This window comes from Chamaea fasciata, unplaced genomic scaffold, assembly GCF_029207755.1.
Source record: "Chamaea fasciata isolate MVZ Bird 193981 ecotype frontalis unplaced genomic scaffold, bChaFas1.0.hap1 SCAF_16, whole genome shotgun sequence".
In the NCBI taxonomy this organism is placed as follows: domain Eukaryota; kingdom Metazoa; phylum Chordata; class Aves; order Passeriformes; family Sylviidae; genus Chamaea; species Chamaea fasciata.
The window spans coordinates 2,257,585-2,277,768 of record NW_027094101.1 but is presented as its reverse complement, the minus strand read 5'-3'; the positions used below and the strand labels follow the sequence as shown (position 1 = coordinate 2,277,768).

Genomic DNA, 20,184 nt, shown 5'->3' with positions numbered 1-20,184 from the left:
TGCATGTGTTTAAAAGGAACTTGTTAGGATAACGTTGATGAATGTTAAAATGATCATACTTTTCAGAGGATTCCCTCGCATTTCATTGTGTTTCTAATTAAAAGCTAAGTTTGCAATCAAGAAACTGCAGGGGGAAAACGTAAAATAGGGTGAACTACCCTGCCCCGTGAGGAACTTTCTGCTAACAAGGACAAGTTTCTTGGATTTATGTCGTGGGGATCATTTCCCTGGCTTTGCTCCAACAAAGTCACACGTGCACGGGTCTGATATGGCGCTGCTGGGTCCTGGAAGGTTCTGCATGGCTCCGTGGCAGCCCCACACCACTGCAGACACCAACCCTCCCTCTGGCAGGACAGTCTGTGACCTCTGGGGCTGTGTCACTGCCCTGGCAAAGCTGGTCTACTCCTGCTGAGGCCCAAACTTGACCCTGCATCTGGTATTTCTGAAATGTTGCAGAGCAGAAACCCCAGGGCTCTTTCCCTCTCTCCTCTTTGTCCAAATTTGTTCACCACTGGCCAGAGCTAGAAGAAGGGGGTTACAGGTCTATCACACCTGCAAGTTCCTGACCCAGTGACAGCAGAGGTTTTCAGCCCAGCCTCCCCATATAGGTATTTTTTTAGGATGATGGGACCATTATGAGCCCCATCCATCTTCCCCAGGAGGGTTTATTTTCCAGAGAAGACAGAGCTGTTGATGTCAAGAGAAATAATTTCACTCAGGCCTGTGCTCAGATCCTTTGGGTATACACCATATTTAGTCTGTTGCTGAGAGGGGGTTGTTTCGGTATTTTGTATTTGGCACGTTGATGGGAATTCCTAGAGGATCCTAGCTTTCCCTTTTTGGGATATCTCCATCCACAGGTCCTACTGCACAAGGCTGTTGGCTACTAGGGGAGGAAGGAGGGGGGACAGCTGGGGACTGAAGGTTTGGGGGGTGTGCGGAAGGTTTGATGAGGAGCAGATCACTCCCTAACCCTGCAGGTCTGGCTCCCAGCACCCCGTCCCGCTCTCCCTGCCAGCACACGGTGCCTGCTCCCTGTTCTGGCCGTGCATCCCCCAGCTCTTCACCACTTCTCTTCTACATTCACAGACACAGGGAGGTATTTCTTATGTATGAGCAAGTATTGACAGTCCTCTCTCAAGAACTGAGCTGCACGCTGGATCAGGACAGAAACTTCGGCAAATCTGCTGGGAAGGTGGCAAACAACCCTCGTCTCCCAGCGGCGAAGGAGGGAGGCTTAAACCAGCCCCAGGCTCCAAATGTCACATAAACACAGGGAGACCCAGAGTCACCTCCACCCACACAGTCCTGCTGTGTTAGGAACGACCCTCTTTGCCCAAGCAACCCCTGAACGCAAGGACTTAGCTCCAACAAAACGCGCTGACAGTGGGTAGGAAACATCCTGTGCCACATCGGCCGTGACCTGTCCTTTGCCCTTCTAGGCACAGGGCCATGAGGGACAGGGATTCTGCCAAGGCAGGAAGGAGTTAAAGGCCCGTTTGCTTTGTCAAACAGCAGGGGGAAAGGGTGAAGCCCTGAACTTGTGATTTAGGGGCACCCCTTTCATACATCTTTTTGAAAGCCAGAACCATCCTGCTTCCCTAAAAAGCGGCTCGGGGCAGGGGCCACAGCCCAGGGTTAGGCCCTGCTGGGAACGAGGTTCTTGGCTCAGGCTGTGTTTTTGAAGCCAGGTACCAAAAGGATTTTCCAGCAGGACGTGGTTTCCAGGGCCCCTCCCCACTGACAAGATTCTCCTCCTCTATATAGGGAGGCTGCAAAGGCAGCAAGGACTTGGGCTGTCCCGGCTGGTGGCTGCATCTCCAACTCACTCTGCTCCCCCAATTGGACACCTGTGAGTACCACGGGGGAGAGGTCCCTGCTGGGGACAGAGCTGGGGGCTCACACTCTTTGGGATGGGGACTCTGGCAAGTTAGCTCTTCCTCTGCTCTGCAAACACCTTCAGAGCGTTAACCTGCTGGTGGGAACAGACCTATCGGGGGATTTTTCCTGGGTTGTGTGTCACTGCCTGGGTTCTGCTTAAAATGCATGGAGACTCTGCATGCCTGGAAGTGGGCACGGATGTTCTAGCCTGCTCCCAGTCACTGCTAACACTGCCACGGCCGGGTCGAGCCTGAAAGTCACCGGCTGCAGGGAAGGAGTCGTGGTCTGTGCTGGCAGCAAGGTGCAGGGCAGTGCAGGTGGTCACAGGTACCTGCTGCAGGCAACCATCACCCGGGCATCTGGGAATGAAAAACCTGAGCTTCTGACCTTCCTTAAGTGTTCCTGACCTCTCAGTCCTAATAAAGGACTCCTGGAAGAAAGTGCAACCAAATTAAATAACCAGTTCATCAGGAACTTGTTCTTTAAACAGGAAAAAATGCTTTAAAATTAGAAGAAGGAATGGAATCACTTTTACGTAAATGCCCCAGCCTTACATATATATCTTTTTAATATGCTGGGAACAAATTCGAAGCAAAAATAATCTGACAATTCACTGAACTACAGTAATTTCAAAGGTGACATGCAGTTTTGGGGGGTTTTTTTAATGCAAAAGAAAGCAACAAACTTCTGAGAAAGTCCCATAAGTAAATTAAGACGACAGTAGATGGCAGTGCAGAAAGCGGCTTCAGCGCCATCCCAGGGGCTCACGGGTTTCTTTCACTTACATGTATGTGTGTCTGCGTCTGTGTGCGTGCACACCTATAAAAATGTTGATATTTATGTGATAGTTATGTTTGCATAATTAAGAAGCACCTTGAGATATTTTCACTATAAGAGAAATCAGAAGGCTTGTCATTATCTAATTCATACATATTAGCAGCACGTTTACTAAAATACACTTGTGGAAGAACCAGCCCACCTTGTCCTTCGCTCCCAGCTTTGCCCTGGCAGGCAGTTTTGCAGCAGAATTGTCTGGGTGGACAGACTTTCTGACCTCCCCAAGTTCCCCCTTCCCTCAAACCACTGAGGCAGGGGCTGAACTGATGAACCCCCGAGAGCAAAGCTCTGATTAAGTTGTCACTTCAGTTTAGTGCCCGATTCTGCCCTGGCCATGTTCGCTTGGATGTAAACAATGACTTTTATTATCTCATTTGCAATTGACACACTAGTCCCTAAAAGGTATTTGTTTTGAATTTGTTATCATTACATTTTTGCGGAACGGCGAGTATTGAGCAGAACATCTCCATAAAAGGCAGCGTGGGGATGGATGCAGAGATCCCAATGCTTTGGAAATCACAGAGGCTTCCTAGTTGCAGATCTGATGGCTTTTGAGCATGTTAATTTTAGGAGAAGCCAAGAGCTAGAGACAGCTTTCCAAATTGTGCAAAATGCAGTTAAATAACTGATTATTTGTGAATTATAATCAATATACAGAATTTGATGTAGTTAACAGAATGACATTACAAGAATTTGAAATAGCTCATATTTTCCAGATGAAGGAAATCTATCCCTTTTTTCTTCTTTTCTGATTTTTACCGTTTATAACACTGGCAACAACTAGGGCCAATTTCTTTTGAAAATTAGAAAATGAATTAAGTGTTTAGCCGAAGTTATGTAGTAACCCACACTAACAAAGGTGAGAAGACTTCATTATAAACTGAGGCACTTACAGACCATTTGATTGAAGTCTATGGAGAATGCATTACCAAGAAATGGTGAAAGGCCCGGAGGGATCGATAGCAGTGCTCGTGATAAAGATGTCAATGCTGAGGAATTCCAGTTCCCACAGGGAGGACACAGGATTCACCCCCAGATTGTCTTTTGATTATCTTTTTTTTTCCCCAAGCAGCGCTCAGTTGGATGATTCAGTTAAGTACTGGCAAAGTAAAAGATTAGGGAACTGGAAAGATCATAGTCAGGAATTACTGTAGCCCAAGAAATGCAGTTTGAGTGAAGAGCAGGTTACTGCTACACTCTTCCATCAGGAACTGCTCAAGAGAGCAGGACTTGGTTTTTGAAAATAATTGGTTATATATTCCTCTGTTGCAATAACTATTCCCTGTACAGATGTGATAAGGGTTTCTATTGACATGCACATCCTGCAGAGGAAGGGAGAAGTGTCCTTTATCTTTTCCTCAGGAGAAAAGCAGTCCCTCCAAGCTCTGACTCAGGAGGCAATTCTGCTTGGCCAATAACCTTTTAATTAAAGTGCACTTCCTGGGAATATTTATATTTCAGCCTTGAAATAATATACTCAGGATAAAGTAGTTATAAAGACGGCATTCAGCTTCTGTCATTAACATGAAAAGGGAAGAGGCAGTGAAGATCAGCCAAATATCTCCATAGTGGGACAGCAGGCAGAGGAACAGAGTGAGCTGTGTATGTTTGTGTGTTAGACAAGCACAACAACAAATGGATCAGGTCGGGTGTAATTTGGCACAACTCTAAGGCAAGAAACTTCCTATCCATGGCATTTTTGTGATTGCTTTTCCTCCTCCCATTCTCAGGATAACTCACCTCTGGGTATATAAAGTGTGTACTCCTGTACATGACTTGGAGAACCTCCTCCCACGTCTTGCACATGGATAGGGGTCTCCATTTCTCTTAGCCAGTCCTATGGGTGAAACCCAGGAACTGGCTAAGGGGTCAAATTTGCCTTCCCAGGGAATGCTCTCAGCAGGCAGTAAGGGGTCTTTCCCCCTGGCCCACTTCCCCAGTATCAATCACATACTGGCCCAGTGCAGTGCGGTCTAGATCAGAGATGGGCCGGCAGATATAGTGCCAATTATTAATCAGAAAGCTTCAGCATCTCATTAGCAGCTCATTAGTCTTCACTAGGACAAATTTAGTTGAGTTTGTGGAGCTTATATTCTACCCCTTCCATTCAGATGGAAGACCTTTCTTTATTAGGAAAATGAATAGTGCACATTAATAAATATATTCCATTATTAATAGCCATTAATCCACATTTCATAACTGCATTTCCTTTTTTACTGCAGTGATAGTCAGAAGCTGCTAAAACTTTATCCTTAGATTCCAGAGGTTCAGTCGTGAAAAGTCATTTTCACATTAATCCTTGTTTTCTCCTCATCGTGTTTCAGAGGAGTTCTGGGATCCAGCTCAGACTGCCTGCTCACTAGTTCTTGTAGGGGATCTATTCTTACCATATTCAAACTAGCCCCAGCATTTGGATCTAGGGAATAAGAAACTGTATTTCCAAGTTCTGCAGTTCATTCCACCTTATACACCTTCCAAATGGATCTTGCTTTGAAAAAGATTGAATTTTAAACTTTCTGCACCTTGCTTTGTACGTACAGGAAGAAGTAGGAGAACGTAGTCAAATACAGACAGACCAGCTCTCAGCTTCATGCTAGAATCTGTGGAAGATGTTTTTGACTTAGCATGCAACAAAGAAAGGAACTTTTCCTTGGTCCTTGGGCAACAGAACAGACAAACCTCTGGGATGTCCCACTGTGACATGTTTTGTACCAGGCCAAGGGTTTTAGCTACGGTTGGGTTTTTGAGGTGGGTGGTCAGGATGATTTGGCAGTTTGATTTTCATCATCATTTTCTGTGGGCAGCCTCAGAATAGGGGGTTTGACACAATGAAGCTCAGCTCTGCAGTTCAGTCTCATTTTTGGTGTTTCTGACAGCAGTACCTAATTCTTATTACTATAAAAGTGCTGTCACCTGGCATTTAGCCACAGGCAGCACTATCCAACCTTCCTGATGCTTCAGCATGACCATCCAGCTCTCTTCTGGGCGTAGGATGGGCTGAAATCCCCATCTCCACTGCTGCAGCAGTTGCTCCCATGCCGCTGGGGCAGTGGGGTGGAGAAGGTGCCTTGCCTGTTTCCCCAGCAGTGGGAGAGGCCGGGGCAGCTCCTGCTCTCCCTGAGCCCTGGGGATGCTTCCTGAGCCTGGCAGTGCTTCCACAGCTCCCCGCTGCAGCAGCTTCCCCCCGCAGCCGCCAGCTGGAGAGCTGCTCTGGACAGAATACCATCTCCATTATTGGAACTGTGCGCCTCTACCAGCCCTCTTGGCAGCCAGGGAGCATTTTCTGCCTTAATCCACACAGAGGTCAAATACTTTCCTCTTGCTCTCTTCCAAGAATCTCCTGGGAGCGAGCGGAGCACCACATCCTACAGATGCTCCCTCACAGATCCTCCACAGTGGGGAACACTGCTCAGGGGCCAGTGGCAGTGCACAGGGTCTCCCTCACCTCAGGGATTATCTGGGTGAATTTTCCTCTTTGGAATTTCCAGGCAAGGCTCTAGAACAAGCACATTTAGCTCTTTTTTTTTTCTTTTTTTTTTTTTCTTTTTTTTTTTTTCCCCACTGGATTTCAGTGGGATATCATCTAACCTTCTTAGGCACCTCTAAAAATCCTAGTTTGGTTTTTAAGCTTTATGTCGCCTTCTGCATGATCTGTGTTTCCTTCTCGGAGCCCTCAGAGAGTGTGGCCTTGCAAAAAAAACCTTAATCTGTGGGAAGGTTTCAGGGACAAATATTTGGAAAGCAAGCTCTGATACTCCCAGGGCACAGGGTGTCCATTTGGCTACATACCACAGAGATTGGTTGTTACAAATATTGTCCTGCTTAGGGGTTGACTGCTGATATCTTTAGCGGTCAGTTCTCCAAGCTCCCCCCAGATTCGTGTTTGTTTGAATGCTGTAAATACTAAATTCATTCTCAATAAGGAAACGAAACAGCCTCTGTCTCCCAGAGATGTTTTTCTTGGGCACACAATCTTTGTAGCTCCTCCCCAGCTCTCCTCTCTGCACAGCAGGTTTCCCAAGCGGCACACTCTTTTTGCCCTGGAGCAAACCACAAATCCTCTGTGTACTCCCTCCTTCATTTAGACCTGTGTCCCCATGGGATAGAGCAGAACACTTAACAAAGCTCCAGCATGATCAGCACTGATCTTGCAGCCACATCCAAACTTCAGTGGGCAGAGCAGGAGAGCGGCTGCTCCTGTCTCAGCACTGTGCAAAGCAGCCTGAACTCTCCCCTGGCTCTCACCTGTGGGGCAGATCCATCCAGCTGCTTTATCCATGTGTGACTGCATGACACAGATGCATCATCCTTCCAGTCTGAGCATCGTGGTTCAGAGTATCTTCTAGCTGAGGCAATTTCCAGGCTTGTTTCATTTCTTCTCTCTCTCATGTGACAGACATTCACCCTTCATAAATGATCAGCTCCTACGGTCTGACCCATGGGGAGGGGCTAACTCTAAATCACTTCTCCTTCACCAGCAGTATTGAAGACTTTTTTATCCTGCTTTTTCTGTTGACCTTGTCTTCTTCTTCTCCAAATGAAATGGTATCAAGTGTTTGGAAATAGTCCTTTGCAGGAAAGGTTCATTTCTGTCCTTGCTGGAACACAGCCTGGGAACCATTCTTCTACTGTTTATTTCGTTATTGGACTGATATTTCAGTATGCACCCAACAGCATTTGGGTGATGGGAAATTCTGTATTTGTCTGAATTCAATTAACTTTGTGATGGGCAAGAGCTGAGGCTGCAGGAAGGTGTTCAGCTGGCGGTCCTGGTGCAGTTCTGACAGTCTCACTGCACAGGCATGAAGTATCCACATGGAAATGGGAGGCATGACACAGGACCTATAGTGCTCTGGACCTACTGCATGGCAGATTTGACAAATGTGTCCATGTCTGCAACATCTCCACATTTGCCTTCCTTTATCCCTTTAAAGCAGAATATTTTCCTTCCTCAACAGGTGTCTGCTGAGTCAAAATGGCTCAAAAACCCCTCAGCGATGATGAGAAATTCCTCTTTGTGGACAAAAACTTCATCAACAACCCACTTGCCCAGGCTGACTGGTCAGCAAAGAAACTGGTTTGGATTCCATCAGAGAAACATGGATTTGAAGCAGCAAGTATCAAGGAAGAGAAAGGGGACGAGGTGACAGTTGAACTGGCAGAAAATGGAAAGAAAGTGACACTGAGCAAGGATGACATCCAGAAGATGAACCCTCCAAAGTTCTCCAAAGTGGAGGACATGGCAGAGCTGACTTGCCTCAATGAAGCTTCTGTGCTGCACAATCTAAGGGAGAGATACTTCTCAGGTCTAATTTATGTGAGTAGACCCAGACACACGCAGAGCATTTCCTATTGCATGTGACCATGTCCCTGTCTGGGAAACAGGCCTTGTGCAACCCTGCCATGCAGGTACTAACCCCCAGTAAAGGCATCCTAACCCAAAAATGTTTTAAATTCACTTTATTCCCCAGGATTCTCCTGCTTCTTTGATAATTGCTTCTTTACTTAAGTAAATTAAAACACATGAAGGTTTCTTCCACAAAATTTCCAGAGTCTGAAAGAATATTGTTGGCTTGGAAAGTACTCTCTGATAGGGGAACAAAACTGAGTCCTGCTGTTTGGGGGGGAATCATAGGGACTTTTAAATAAATTCAATGTAAACCTAAACAATTTTCCAGTACCTTGCAAAAAGAGCATACAGAAAAGGCAAATCATGCAGGTTTTTCTCTGACAAAACTCCCAGTGAAAGGCAGCTGAAAAGTTCTGGTTTGGTGGTGCTGGAGTTAAACCTTTTGTGTGGATAAAGGGACAAACCCACTGGAATTCACGCAAGAGTACTTGCACGTACCAGTGTGTCACTGAAGCAAACTCCTGCACCCTCTAAACCTTTTTGTCCCTCATATTGATCAAGTTACAGATCAGACAAGCCTGGACAAATTATAATTTCTCTGTGTTCATGTGAGTTATGGCAAGATTATTCTGTCTTTCAGTCCTCACAAGTACATTAACATAAGAACATTTTGACATTGATAACCACGTAATCTGTCCACATCAACAGTTAGCAAACAGCACAGTAAGAAAGCCCCAAACTTTTCCGAGGAATTTAGCTGTTATCTTTGATTTTACATGAGGGACCCCTCTGCTGTGCTGCAGAAAAGTTATCTGCAGTTTCAATCTATGAAAGTTTTACTTGCATGACAGACCACTGATGAGTGAAAGAAAGTACAGAGCTTAAGCAGAAACAGTAGTCAAGGTCTTATTACTAATATGAGGAATGCTAAATTGGAAAGGAGGAAATGAAGCAGAAAATAAGATACTTATATGGGCTACAACAAAGGAACTACTTACTTGTTATGCGTAACTTCAAAGAGCTAAGCTCAAGATCTTTCCTTCAGGAATGTACAAAAGTGCACATTATCAACTTCCTGAAAGAAGCTAGATTTCCCTCTTTTCATTATTTGAGTTTATTGGATTTTAAGTTTGCAGGTGAACATGTGGACCCACATGCTATTATATCAGGTCATGCAGCCTTAATGATTAAAATAGATTTTTTTCTGAAAGTGCTCTGCATTGGTGCAAGAAATAAAAGAATTCGTAGAAGGTTAGTGGGATAAAATGGGGGATTGGGTATTTCTTTGTTGTTGTTCTCAGCAACACTTCGCACAGCTGTTCCAGGGTTTCCATTATGTTTACTTTCTGGAATTTTCACTTTCTACAGAAAGAGGAAATTAATTTCCAAGTGTGGATAATGCAATTATAAATCAAAGAGTTTTTTCATGGAGATAAAAATGGAAATGTACCTGAAATTAAGTTTTCTTTCTCCAGAGGCTAGATTTTAATATGGTAAAAGTTTCAAAGACATCGATTTGACTTGTAGTGCAACAAGTTACTTGTATTTTCAGTAAGCAAAACCTGCTTGAAGCTGCCCAACTTTACACAGTGCTGCCCTATTAGATGCTGTCATGCCTTTTTAAGAACAGAGGGGGCCTCTAAGGAGAATTTGAGTCTCACCCACTTGCAAAACTAACTGTAAACTACCATCTCCTGGCTTTGCCATGTGTCACCTCATTTGCATCCCTTGGAGTCCCGCACATTCAAAGAAAACATGACCTCAACATTTTTCTCTCCAGGGCATTGCTGACGCGAATGGGGATTCCCGAATCTGCTAAAGAAAAATAATCAATCCAACTGGGGAAAAAAAAAAAAGCATCTCCCCCTTGCATTTGCGTTAAATATTATTAAATGAAAAGATTCAGTGCAGAAGTTCACAGGGTGACTGCACACTAGAAAAACACCCTGGCCTTTTGCTTCATCACAGATAATTAAGATAGAAGGGCAAGAAGAAACATGAGCCACTAGCTCATGTTTCACATTGCTCAAAACAAAAAGGATCGGATTTATCCACACACAAATCGCACCAAAAAAATTTCATATCAGCATGAAAAACACAGCAGTGCAACTTCAGTGGATTTGAGAGTAGAATCAAGTTCCTTGTGGTACTCACAGGCATTACTTGTTCAGTCTTCACCTAACAGTGAAAAATGCTCTCTTTGGTACATAATGCTAAATATGCATGTTGGAACTGAGTCCGCCTCCTCTGCCCAGATGTAGATATTTACAATGCAGATGTGTGTTTGTGCCAGTCTCTTGTAAATACCCAGCAGCAGCTGAGGTCTGAGGGATACACAAACTCAGCACTGCCTTGGAAGTATCCCTAAGATATTTCAGAGTATGTTCTTCCTCCAGACCCTCTGGGGAGAGATTCAGCTGGGGGAGAAGATGCTCTCTCGACAGGCTGTGCCCCAGGGAGGATTTAAGGCATGGAAGCTCCAGTGCCCCCACTTTCAATCACACACTTGGCAGTGTCAAAACATCATCTGTATTGATCTAGCTCCCCCAAATCCTTGCAAAGTGGACACCTAGAGCTACAATCAGCCAAAATAAGAGAGCTTCATTAAATTTCCTGGGCTGACAAATCGTTATCAGTCACAGTCCAGTTAGAAATGAGGGTTCTTGAAATTCATCAGCTCCAGCTTTTGCTCTGCGTTAATTCCCTGCTTCTTGTGCCTCCAAATTAGCTCTTCAAAGGTATGTTACTGTGTGCCTGGGTGTGCAAACAGCCCTGCATGTGCTAAGTCAGGAAATGCCTGGAAATCTCAGGGAGGGGAGGCATAAATAATCCCCATTATTTCTTCTCCTAATTTTTTACTTGGGTGGGGATGATTAGTTGAGTGTGTACAGTAAATCTATTTATACTCTTTAAAAATGTCTTGCTGCCCTTTCTGTAAGGGCTTGGGTGGCCATTCTAGGATAAAACTGTCACCTTTCAAGTGTGTCATCCTGGCCACGCTAAAATTCCTTTTGCCACGAGCAGCACGGTTTCATTCTGACATCCCATGTCGATGAACATCCAGCCCAAGGAATATCTTCCACACCCAGCGGTTCAGGCTGGGGATGCTGAGAAGTTGACCGGGATTTGAGCTGGGTTTTCTCGGGCTGGTGGTCCCCGTAGGGAGCGGAGCAGCCCAGATGTTGCTGCACAGCTGGAGCAGCCAGCGCTGCTGTGCCGAGGCTGTGGCCCCGTGTGCTCAATACCATATAAAGTGCTCCGGCTGTGCCGGGCCGTGCTGGGCCTTGCCTATTATGGTCAGGAAAGGGAAATCCTTGTGCCCGGAGCATCCCGGTGCCGCGGCCGGCCCTGCCCGGGGCTGGAGGTGGCACCAGCCGCACCCCACAGAGCTCTCCCGCACACACACGGCGACAAAATCATATCAATCATAATAAAAAGAATAAATTTAAAACCAACCAAACCACGTCTGCCTGTGTCAGAAACAGCACAGTTCTGTTATTTCTTATTCTTTTTCCATAGGCTAGTTTAAATATCACAATATTCCTGCTATTATGTTCTCATAACTCGGGTGGTTTGTTTTTTTTATTATTTTGGGGTTTATGGTTTCTTTTTTTTTTTAATTAAATACCCTCACAAATGTCTTACTTTTAGCAACTGTTTGTGAAATATGGTTCTTTATCTGTTATCGTGTGGTATTATTTCTGGTCCAGGTCAATAGCTGGAATATTTAGAAATAAAGGAAAAATAGAAACTAACTAACTAACTAACTACCTGAAAAAGCACCTGGAAGAACACCTATCAGCTAGCAGCCAATATTCTCAATTATATCTTTTTCATGTCAATAACTTCATTATTTTCTAAACAAACCACATACTTCTGTATGTTTTCTGCAGAAATGGTCGTGTAGTGAAGGCATGATTAGTCTCTCAAGGCGTCTTGAGCCATTTTTTAAGGACTCTCATCAATCCTTGTTACATGGTGTTCACAGAAGCTTTTTGGAAAAAAAACCCTTCAAACACTAACCCAAGCTTCTTGCCTAGGGTCTCAGTTTCCAAAGTCTGATGCCTACACGAGCAGATACTTGTATCATATCCTGATAAGAAAACACACCTATAAAGAAATACTAATCTTTACAGTTGTTACCATACCCTTATGTGTGATAAGGGCATGGATTATGAAAACAACTGAAGTTAAGGAGCTCTAACATCTGATCATGGTGTTTCTACAGATTGCTAAATTCACCTACTTTCCAGCAGCTCACTTACTAGAGATAATAATTTGTGCCCTTAGGACACATTCAGAAAATCTCTGCTCCATTTGTTACCCTGGGCAGAACACAAAGGAGTGACGCTCGCCAGAATCCCATCAATCCAGCGCAGTGTTTCCCAGCCTGGGCACGGCACGTGATGTTAACCCCGGCTTTAATTTGAATTTTGCAGACTTACTCGGGTCTCTTCTGCGTCGTGATCAACCCCTACAAGCAGCTGCCCATCTACTCCGAGAAGATCATTGACATGTACAAGGGCAAGAAGAGGCACGAGATGCCGCCGCACATCTACGCCATCGCCGACACGGCCTACAGGAGCATGCTGCAAGGTAGGACAGCCCAGCCCGGGCTGCAGCCCTGCCCTGCAGCTGCCACACACACACCTGCGAGCTCCACACGTGCCCCTGCCAGCACCCAGCCAGGGAAGGGCTCTCACACAGGCCTCCGCTGCCTTTCTAGAAGTTTCAGTGGAATTCTTTGGCAGGAGCAGCGGTCCGCAAACACTGTGACTCAAAAAGGAAAAACAATCCTTTTACCCATCTGTGTCGAGGCATGTGGGAAGGTTTCAAAGTCGAGCAAATAGTTTTGGCAAATACGGGCATGGAAAATGCTCCCTCTCCGGCAGTGGAGACTATTCCAAAGTTAGCAGGGAGCTCTGCTGGATCTGTCGGCATTGCTGCTCTCTCCCCCCCAGCAAAGCAAAGATTCAAACTGTGTTTTGGGGCTGCTCTCCCTACAGCCTGATGTCCTGAACCCTGAGTGAGATGTGCTCTGTTTTCCAGCTGCTCCAATGAGCAATGGTAAAGCAGTCGGGCTCCAAAGGGTGCAAACAAACTCCCAAAATTCACAGTGCTCTCCTCCTCCTGCAGCCAATTCTGATAGACTGAGGGGATTTTATTATAAGGAAAACCATCATTTAGGGATGGAAAAGCTAAAGTGATGGATATAGGAGGCTGCAACCCCTCCAGACCATAGGGCATGACCTGGTGCCATCTCACATCGACCTTGGGTCATACAGGAAACCAGGAGCTCTACAAAATATTTTGAAGTGTATATGCCCTCATAAGGACCCTGACCCTACAGAAATTCCAGCTGACAGCTATGGCTCAGCAAGATTCACAGGCTTGGCCCTGAAGTTCAGGGCTCCCCAGGATTAGGACTTTTTTCCTTTCCTATGGCTTGTATGACATTTCTTTTCTGGAGCTATTTCTGTTCTTTTATTTAAGTGCCTCCCAGAAGGCAGAGCTACACTGCAGCAGAGGAGGACCAATAAAGCAACAAAAATATCCCGAAACCAGATCTTCCTACACACTACGGGATGTAATCATAGTTATAAAAAACTTACTTGGCAGAAGGTCATCCCCCTAAGCCACAGTCACATATCTGTGCTCCAGCTTCCCTCCTGAGCACTGTGCTCTGCATCCAGCACTGCCCAGGGCTCTGAGCAGGCCCTGAAGCCATTCCTCCCTCTGATCCTCTATTTAAGCAGCAAGCCTTGAGGAGAGATCTGGAAGAAGCTCCTGGCTCCTACAGACCATCAGCAGTTGTGCAGGGTACTGAACTTGTCTCTAGAAATGAAGGGGGGGGAAACAATAGGAAAGGGCTGTAAGCTATCTGTAGGAAAGGGGAAAACCCACCATATGACTGCAGCCTATGCTGAAACAGAATTGTCTTGTCCTGCCAATACATGAGTTTTCTGCCCAAAGTGAAGCTAGGCTCAGCACAGAGGAGCCTGATCCAAGCAGCACAGGGATGTCTCCCACTCCTCCTCTCTCTGCCTCCTGTCCCTCCCAGCACATTCTCCTGAGCACTGGGAAGCCACTGGAGCTGGTTTGCCCTCACTGTGGCCATTAACTGCACTTAGAACAGCACGGGTTCAGCTGTGTCTCCCAGGCTGGGTGCTGGAGGATGGAGGAAGCAAGAGTGCAGGCTCCTAACAATTCACTTCTTTTGGTGCCCAGAGTAATTTCCTGGCCTTACTAGCCGTTGGGGAGTTACTCCTCCTTACTCATGTGCCCCCATTGCAATTCCTCCGGGCAGCAGAGAGGAGGGGGAGGGCAAATAGAAAGGAGCAAGGAGGGAGCAGGTGATCAGCTGAACCTTTAGGAGGATGCTCTTTCACTGCTTCCCACCCCAACCACGCACAGCTGGCATGGCAGCCAGCAAGTGGAACCACCAGAGCTCCCAGCACAAGCCCAGGACACCCACGTTTTACTTGCACATGTCATCTTGGAGTCTCTCCATCTCTGGAGAGGGCCCCAGCTGCTTTTAAAGCTGTGCTTTTGTTTGTAAAAACCTACTCGTGTTTTGTGCATAAAACTAAACCAACCCCTCAAAATAACTCTGGTTATTCAGCCAAAATTCTGTTCACGTTGGAGTGGTGAAAGTGGGCGTGAACGTGGTTCTGTGTGAGCACGCAGCATGTATAGGCACAGGGAGCTTCAGGAGGTTGTGAGCATATTCTCAAATGGAATATAAACAGAATTTCTTACTCATAAACATGGATCAGAGCACTAAACATTTTCCCTGTGAGAAGTCAGTACTGCTCCTTATCTGGAAACTTGCATAGTTTCTGCTTGCCAAAGTAAAATATGTCGTAGATTCATGAGACTGAGGAATTCTATTGTGGTATTTCATGACCAGGGCCACTTGGCCCAGAGCAACCAGCTTGTTCAGATGTCTCAGGGATCCTTTATCTCTTGGTGAACCAAGCCTCTGTGTCTGCAGATCCCTGGTCCTACTGCAGGTTCATCAGCTGGGAATCACAGCCCTCCACATTCTCACCCTCCCCTGTGTTGGCACAAACATCCAGCACCAAACTCGAGCTGTGCACACTGCATTCCTCCTCTGCTTCAGAGACTTACTTGGTTCATGTATTCCTTAGGGATGATGTTTAACTCCCATCAAAGCTGTTCTGATAAAAACACTTAGCCAGAGCTATCAGCAATCAGATAATCAGACTTTCTTCCAAATATGCAGAAAAGCTGAAATCTCCCCGGACACAGGAATTATCAAAGATGTTGGCTGGGCAAAGATAAAATTTCCACTTGTTTCAAGTGGTTCTGAGCACCTAAAACCCTTTTGGAAATCACAGTCATGCTGTCTCGTGCTCAGCCAGGAGTGCTGGGTGTCTTGTTGAATCTGCTGATTACCATGTCACTAATGCAGTTTGATCATTGCCCAGGCACAGCCATGGATGCTCATTTCCAGCCAGAATGAGAATAAACTTTAATTGCCTTTAATCCCCAAAACTGAGAATTCTACAAGAGCATTTGTGTGTGTGTGTGTCCCCAGGAGCTGAACTGGTCCCTCCTGGCTGTGTTTACAGATTAGCTACAGATTATTACTACTACACTTGGAGGCTGCAATCGTAAAACATTTCCCCCTGCTCCTGCACCCTCTGCTCTCTCCTGTGTTTGGGATGAAGTAGCTCCATGCGGAGAGCTTGATCCCCATCCCAACCCCTGCACTGCCAGCAGGATCCTTCATGCAGCCATGGTGCAGAACTGCTGCGGGTGAAAGCCATCCCTGGCCCTTTGCTGTGCTGCAGTGGTTCCCCCTCCTGGGGCACAGTGTGGGCTGTGAATGCTGCTCACAGCAGCGAGGAGGAGGCGCAGCAGGCAGGGAAGAGGAGCTGGAGGTGGGTGGATGTCCCTACCTGCAGCACTGCCAGCCTCCAGTGATGGTGAGGCTGAGACTCTGCCCGGTGAGGAGGAGTAATTCTGCTGCCTTCTGTCATCTTCCCTGCAGAAACAGACAAGAAGTGAGAGACAACACAAATGTGAAGAGTCACGTTACGCAGAAGTAGTCACTGAAGTTTTTGTGTAGTTGGTTTATCGAAACTTTATGAAGTTTTCTGGCAGTGAATCATCAGGGAGGAGATATATTACAGCTTTCTGCAGATTCAAGGAGATTATTTTCTGTAGAGCCTTTTTTGTTGGTTTTTTTTTTTTTTTTTTGCAAGCTTGAGTTAAAAATGGAAAAACAAACAACCTGGTAGTTACTTGGAGGTATGGGAGGGAAACACAGTTCCCAAGGCCTTAGAAAAGGAGGCTGCTGTGAGAAGCCATCTGTTTACTGTGTCCTCAGCAGGACTGCACAGAAATGTCCCCTTTAGGCAGTACAGTTATTAACAAATGTAAAGCAGTAAGTGAGTGGGGGAACATGGTTTCAGTCTGGTTTTTTTTCCTTTTATGGTAAAGCTGCCAACTTGCTGCTTCATTGTGATAAACCATCTGATTTTGTTTGTGATTAAGCAGAGCTAACTGGTCTATCATGAACAGAGGGGCAAGAATTCTTTCAGGCAAACTGGAGGTGTTGGGTGAAAAAAGTAAGGAAATTCCAGAAAAAAAAAAAAAACAACACAAAACAAACAACAACTCTGCTGCACATTTAGGAAAGCTGGTGAGGTTTATAATGTAAGGGTAGGTCTCTATTAAAAACTGAGGAGAAAATTTTAAAAAATGTTTAAACATCTCATATCTACAGGAGGTAGAGTCCAGGTCCCTACGCTTCCAGGTGGTGTCAAATTTTCTTAAAAGGCATTACCCAAAAGGATATTAGACTCTAGAAGACCTATTTTGTTGCTTTTTAAGCCCCATGAATTATATTTAAGGAGTTTTATTTATACAGCTCTTTCTCTTTTGATAGATCTAACCACATAAAGTTGCAGACTCACAAAGCAGGGCACAGGCTTTTCAGTATAGAATGAAACATTCCAGAACAGAAATAGGATCAATCCCATGGGAGAGTCTTTGAGAGTAAATGGGACCAGTATCTGCAGCTCAGGCCATAACAGAGCAGGACTGGACTTCCTGATGCGTTTCATCCTTCGAGTTGCAGTTGGAACTGATGGAGGAGACAGAACAACATCTGGAATTCTCCCTCCGTGGGTGTGCACAGCACAGTTTGCCAGCATGAGGTTTCTCCCATGATTAACCTATCCCTGAGGATATTTGGTGCAACTTCTGACCTTCCCAATCCTTCCTCTGCTCTTACACATCCCCAGGCTGCCCCTTCACAGGCACTCCCGCAGCCCCCGTGGTGGGCCAGCCTGTGAGACACCTTTGGGAGCGTTCCCCTACTGAGGAGCAAAAGAAGGGCAGCAACGAGTAGTGAGAAAATACTTGGCTTGGAGACCAGCTTTTTCTAATGTTCCCTGAGCTCAGAAATTCCACTGGCAACTCAGTATCAAGAGTCTCTTTTATTTTCTTTACGGTATTTATGGGTTAGTGATGCAATATCAATATATGCCCATGGTTTCTATTTACACAACAATGTATTTTTAGCAGAAGTTCTTCCATGGTCTCACTTTTTTGACCTAAAAGAAAGACTAGCCGATACCCTGCAGTGAAAAACAAACATGGCTCACAGCTCCTCTCCTCCCAAATGTTTCTGTGGAAGAGTCCTGCAGTGCTGATTGCTGACAAATACCTCCAATTAAAATGAGGAATGAGTTATTTTGTACCAATTTACCAAACAGAGCGGTTGAGTGGCGCCACTTGTGTGGTGATCAATAAAGCAGTTAGTGTTAGAGCTATTGAGGAACTGGGAGTAAAACAGTTGTTTAATATCAATCCAAGCCATTGCAGAATCCTCTAATGATTTTCCTAGCCTGGCTGTGGGCCAGGCAGCAGTTACCACTCGAGAGCTTAATAAATTGGTTTTAATAGGTTTAAATTATCTCGTGGGATTGATGACATACAGGGTCAGCAATGGGGGTGAGGAACCAGACAGGTATTCCTGCAAGTTAACCCACACACTGAGCAAAAGGAGCTCATGTCTGAACCTCTGAGCAAAGGATGGTGCTGCCTCTGCCTTGGATAAATAATGCCAAACCATCCAGCAGCACTGGATTCTGCCTCGTTATCTGCCTCAAGTCTCAGATGTGTAAACTAAACACACTTTTCAAAAATGTATTTGACCTGCCTGGGAATTATTTTCCTAAGTCAGAAGATTTTTTTTTTTACAGTCTGTGAAGGCAAACTGACAGTCTCAGTCAAGATGGGAAAACTTCAGTGCTGAGCTGGTTGCTCAAAGCCTTGTCTAAGTCTGCTTCCAAGTAGTTCCAGGGCTGGAAATACCTCACCTCACTGGGACACTTGTGTTTGACAAGTGAAGGAAACAGTTGTACTTTAGCATGGGTCACAGCAAACATGCTCATCATGCATTTTGGCAGAAAAATCTGTGTGAAAGTTCTGAAGATAGAGAGAAACTCTGAATCCAAATGAATAGTCAGGGAGGATTGCTCCAAGAACAGCTGATGGAGATGGGATGCAATCCTGACCCTTCCTGCAGCATTACACAACACTGGGCACTGGTGTGCTGAAACCTCTCACATGCCTCACATTGCAGGAATGGAAACTTTGGTCCTCCTTTTTATAAACCCTGATCCAAAATGTGTTTGATGGTCTGTTCATAGTAAAAAACATGAAGAATACTTACATACTTGTTGACATGATCTTGTATAATCTAAAGTATCTTGTTTTATCTTACTCTTTGGAAGATCTCCCAAAGACATTACTTGTCCTCTTGATAAAAGTCGTCTCTCAGTCTGAAATTAAATACAGGCTAAATTATTCAGGTATTTGAACTGCTTTGCTTTCAAAAGTCAAAGCTTTGCATGGCCAGCTTAAAGCATTTTAGTTGTTGATGCCTCATCTGTCCAGACTTTGTTTCGAGTGGGCTGCTGGCCACAGTTCATAAGCGTAGTAAAAACTTGAGTTTCAGGTTTGAAATTTTGTCATAATCTTCTTACAGAGAGCCTGATCTTTTTGCTGTCCTCATTACAGTTCATCTCTAATGGAATTTACAAAAAATATTTTTGACCTCTTAACCTTTTGTTCATTTTTTTGTACAAAATATTTCCATTAGAGATGGTTATTTAAATTCAAGGGCAAATTAAATAAGATGTGAACCCAGTACTTTTTACTAATCATGGTCTGCCAGATTTTAGAAGGTCTAGGCTGTTCAATGTAAATCCTTACAAATATAAGTGCTTCTGTCAGAAAAGCCATTTTCCCTAATTAATGGATTCTTTTTCTTTATTCGCAGATAGAGAAGACCAGTCTATCCTGTGCACGTAAGTAAACTCATCTGTTTTAGTGTATCTCAATGTCACAATATCTTTATTCAAATTCTGACGGAATGGGCACGTTCTCCTCATCTTCAGTAAGCTTGAACTCCAGTCCCAAACCTACTTCCGTAGATAGACCTGTTCACAGGATAAAGAGCAGGTATCAGGGTCACAGGAAGTCTTTAATGCATAAAATTATTTCTTTAAATTGACTTTCTGAACTTAGAGATTTAATGGTTTGCAGAGAATAACTGGTTATTACTCCACAAAATCCCATTGGTTTGTCATTCCTGCCTGTTTTGAAAAATCACTCAAAATGTTGAACTGGACAAGGATCTTCTGCTTGACTCTCAATTTTAACTCTCTTCCCATTCTTCTGTTGCTTATTTGGTTTTATTTGCTTGAATGCCATCAAGAATGCTTTTGACAAAATTTTGTCTTTGTTAAATTAGGCATTTTCCAGTTTTCCTGATAAAAGATCAGATTTGATTCTTCGTAAATGCAAACATGGTTGCAGAGCTGGCCCCTGTATTATTTATAGCAGGTTCATGCAATGATGCTGTAATCTGTCAGGTTGAGGTTATCTGAGAAAATGTGGCCACTGACTGAAGATATATTTACCCTCAAAAAAGCACTGCTACTGATCACCAGCCATAACATTACTTTTGACTGCCACTGCTGACTGGAAAAAAAATTATCACCTAATAAAAATTGTTTACCGTGTCTGGTACCATAAGGGCTATCACAGCTCTAACCTCTGTTACAACAAGGCTT

The 20,184-nt window shown here is 44.8% G+C and overlaps 1 protein-coding gene across 4 annotated transcripts in view; it reads left to right on the top strand.

The window, feature by feature from the left end:
* Positions 1-1,784: 1,784 nt before the first annotated feature.
* The window catches only part of MYH11 (myosin heavy chain 11), a 53,822-nt gene continuing 35,422 nt past the window's right edge, over positions 1,785-20,184 (top strand). For all 4 annotated transcript variants that reach the window (XM_066198212.1, XM_066198211.1, XM_066198215.1 and 1 more), the window contains exons 1-4: positions 1,785-1,852; positions 7,677-8,035; positions 12,508-12,664; positions 19,389-19,416. In XM_066198212.1, the coding sequence (XP_066054309.1) occupies positions 7,694-8,035; positions 12,508-12,664; positions 19,389-19,416 (527 nt within the window). In that variant the 5' untranslated portion in view covers positions 1,785-1,852; positions 7,677-7,693. The remainder of the gene's footprint in view (positions 1,853-7,676; positions 8,036-12,507; positions 12,665-19,388; positions 19,417-20,184) is intronic.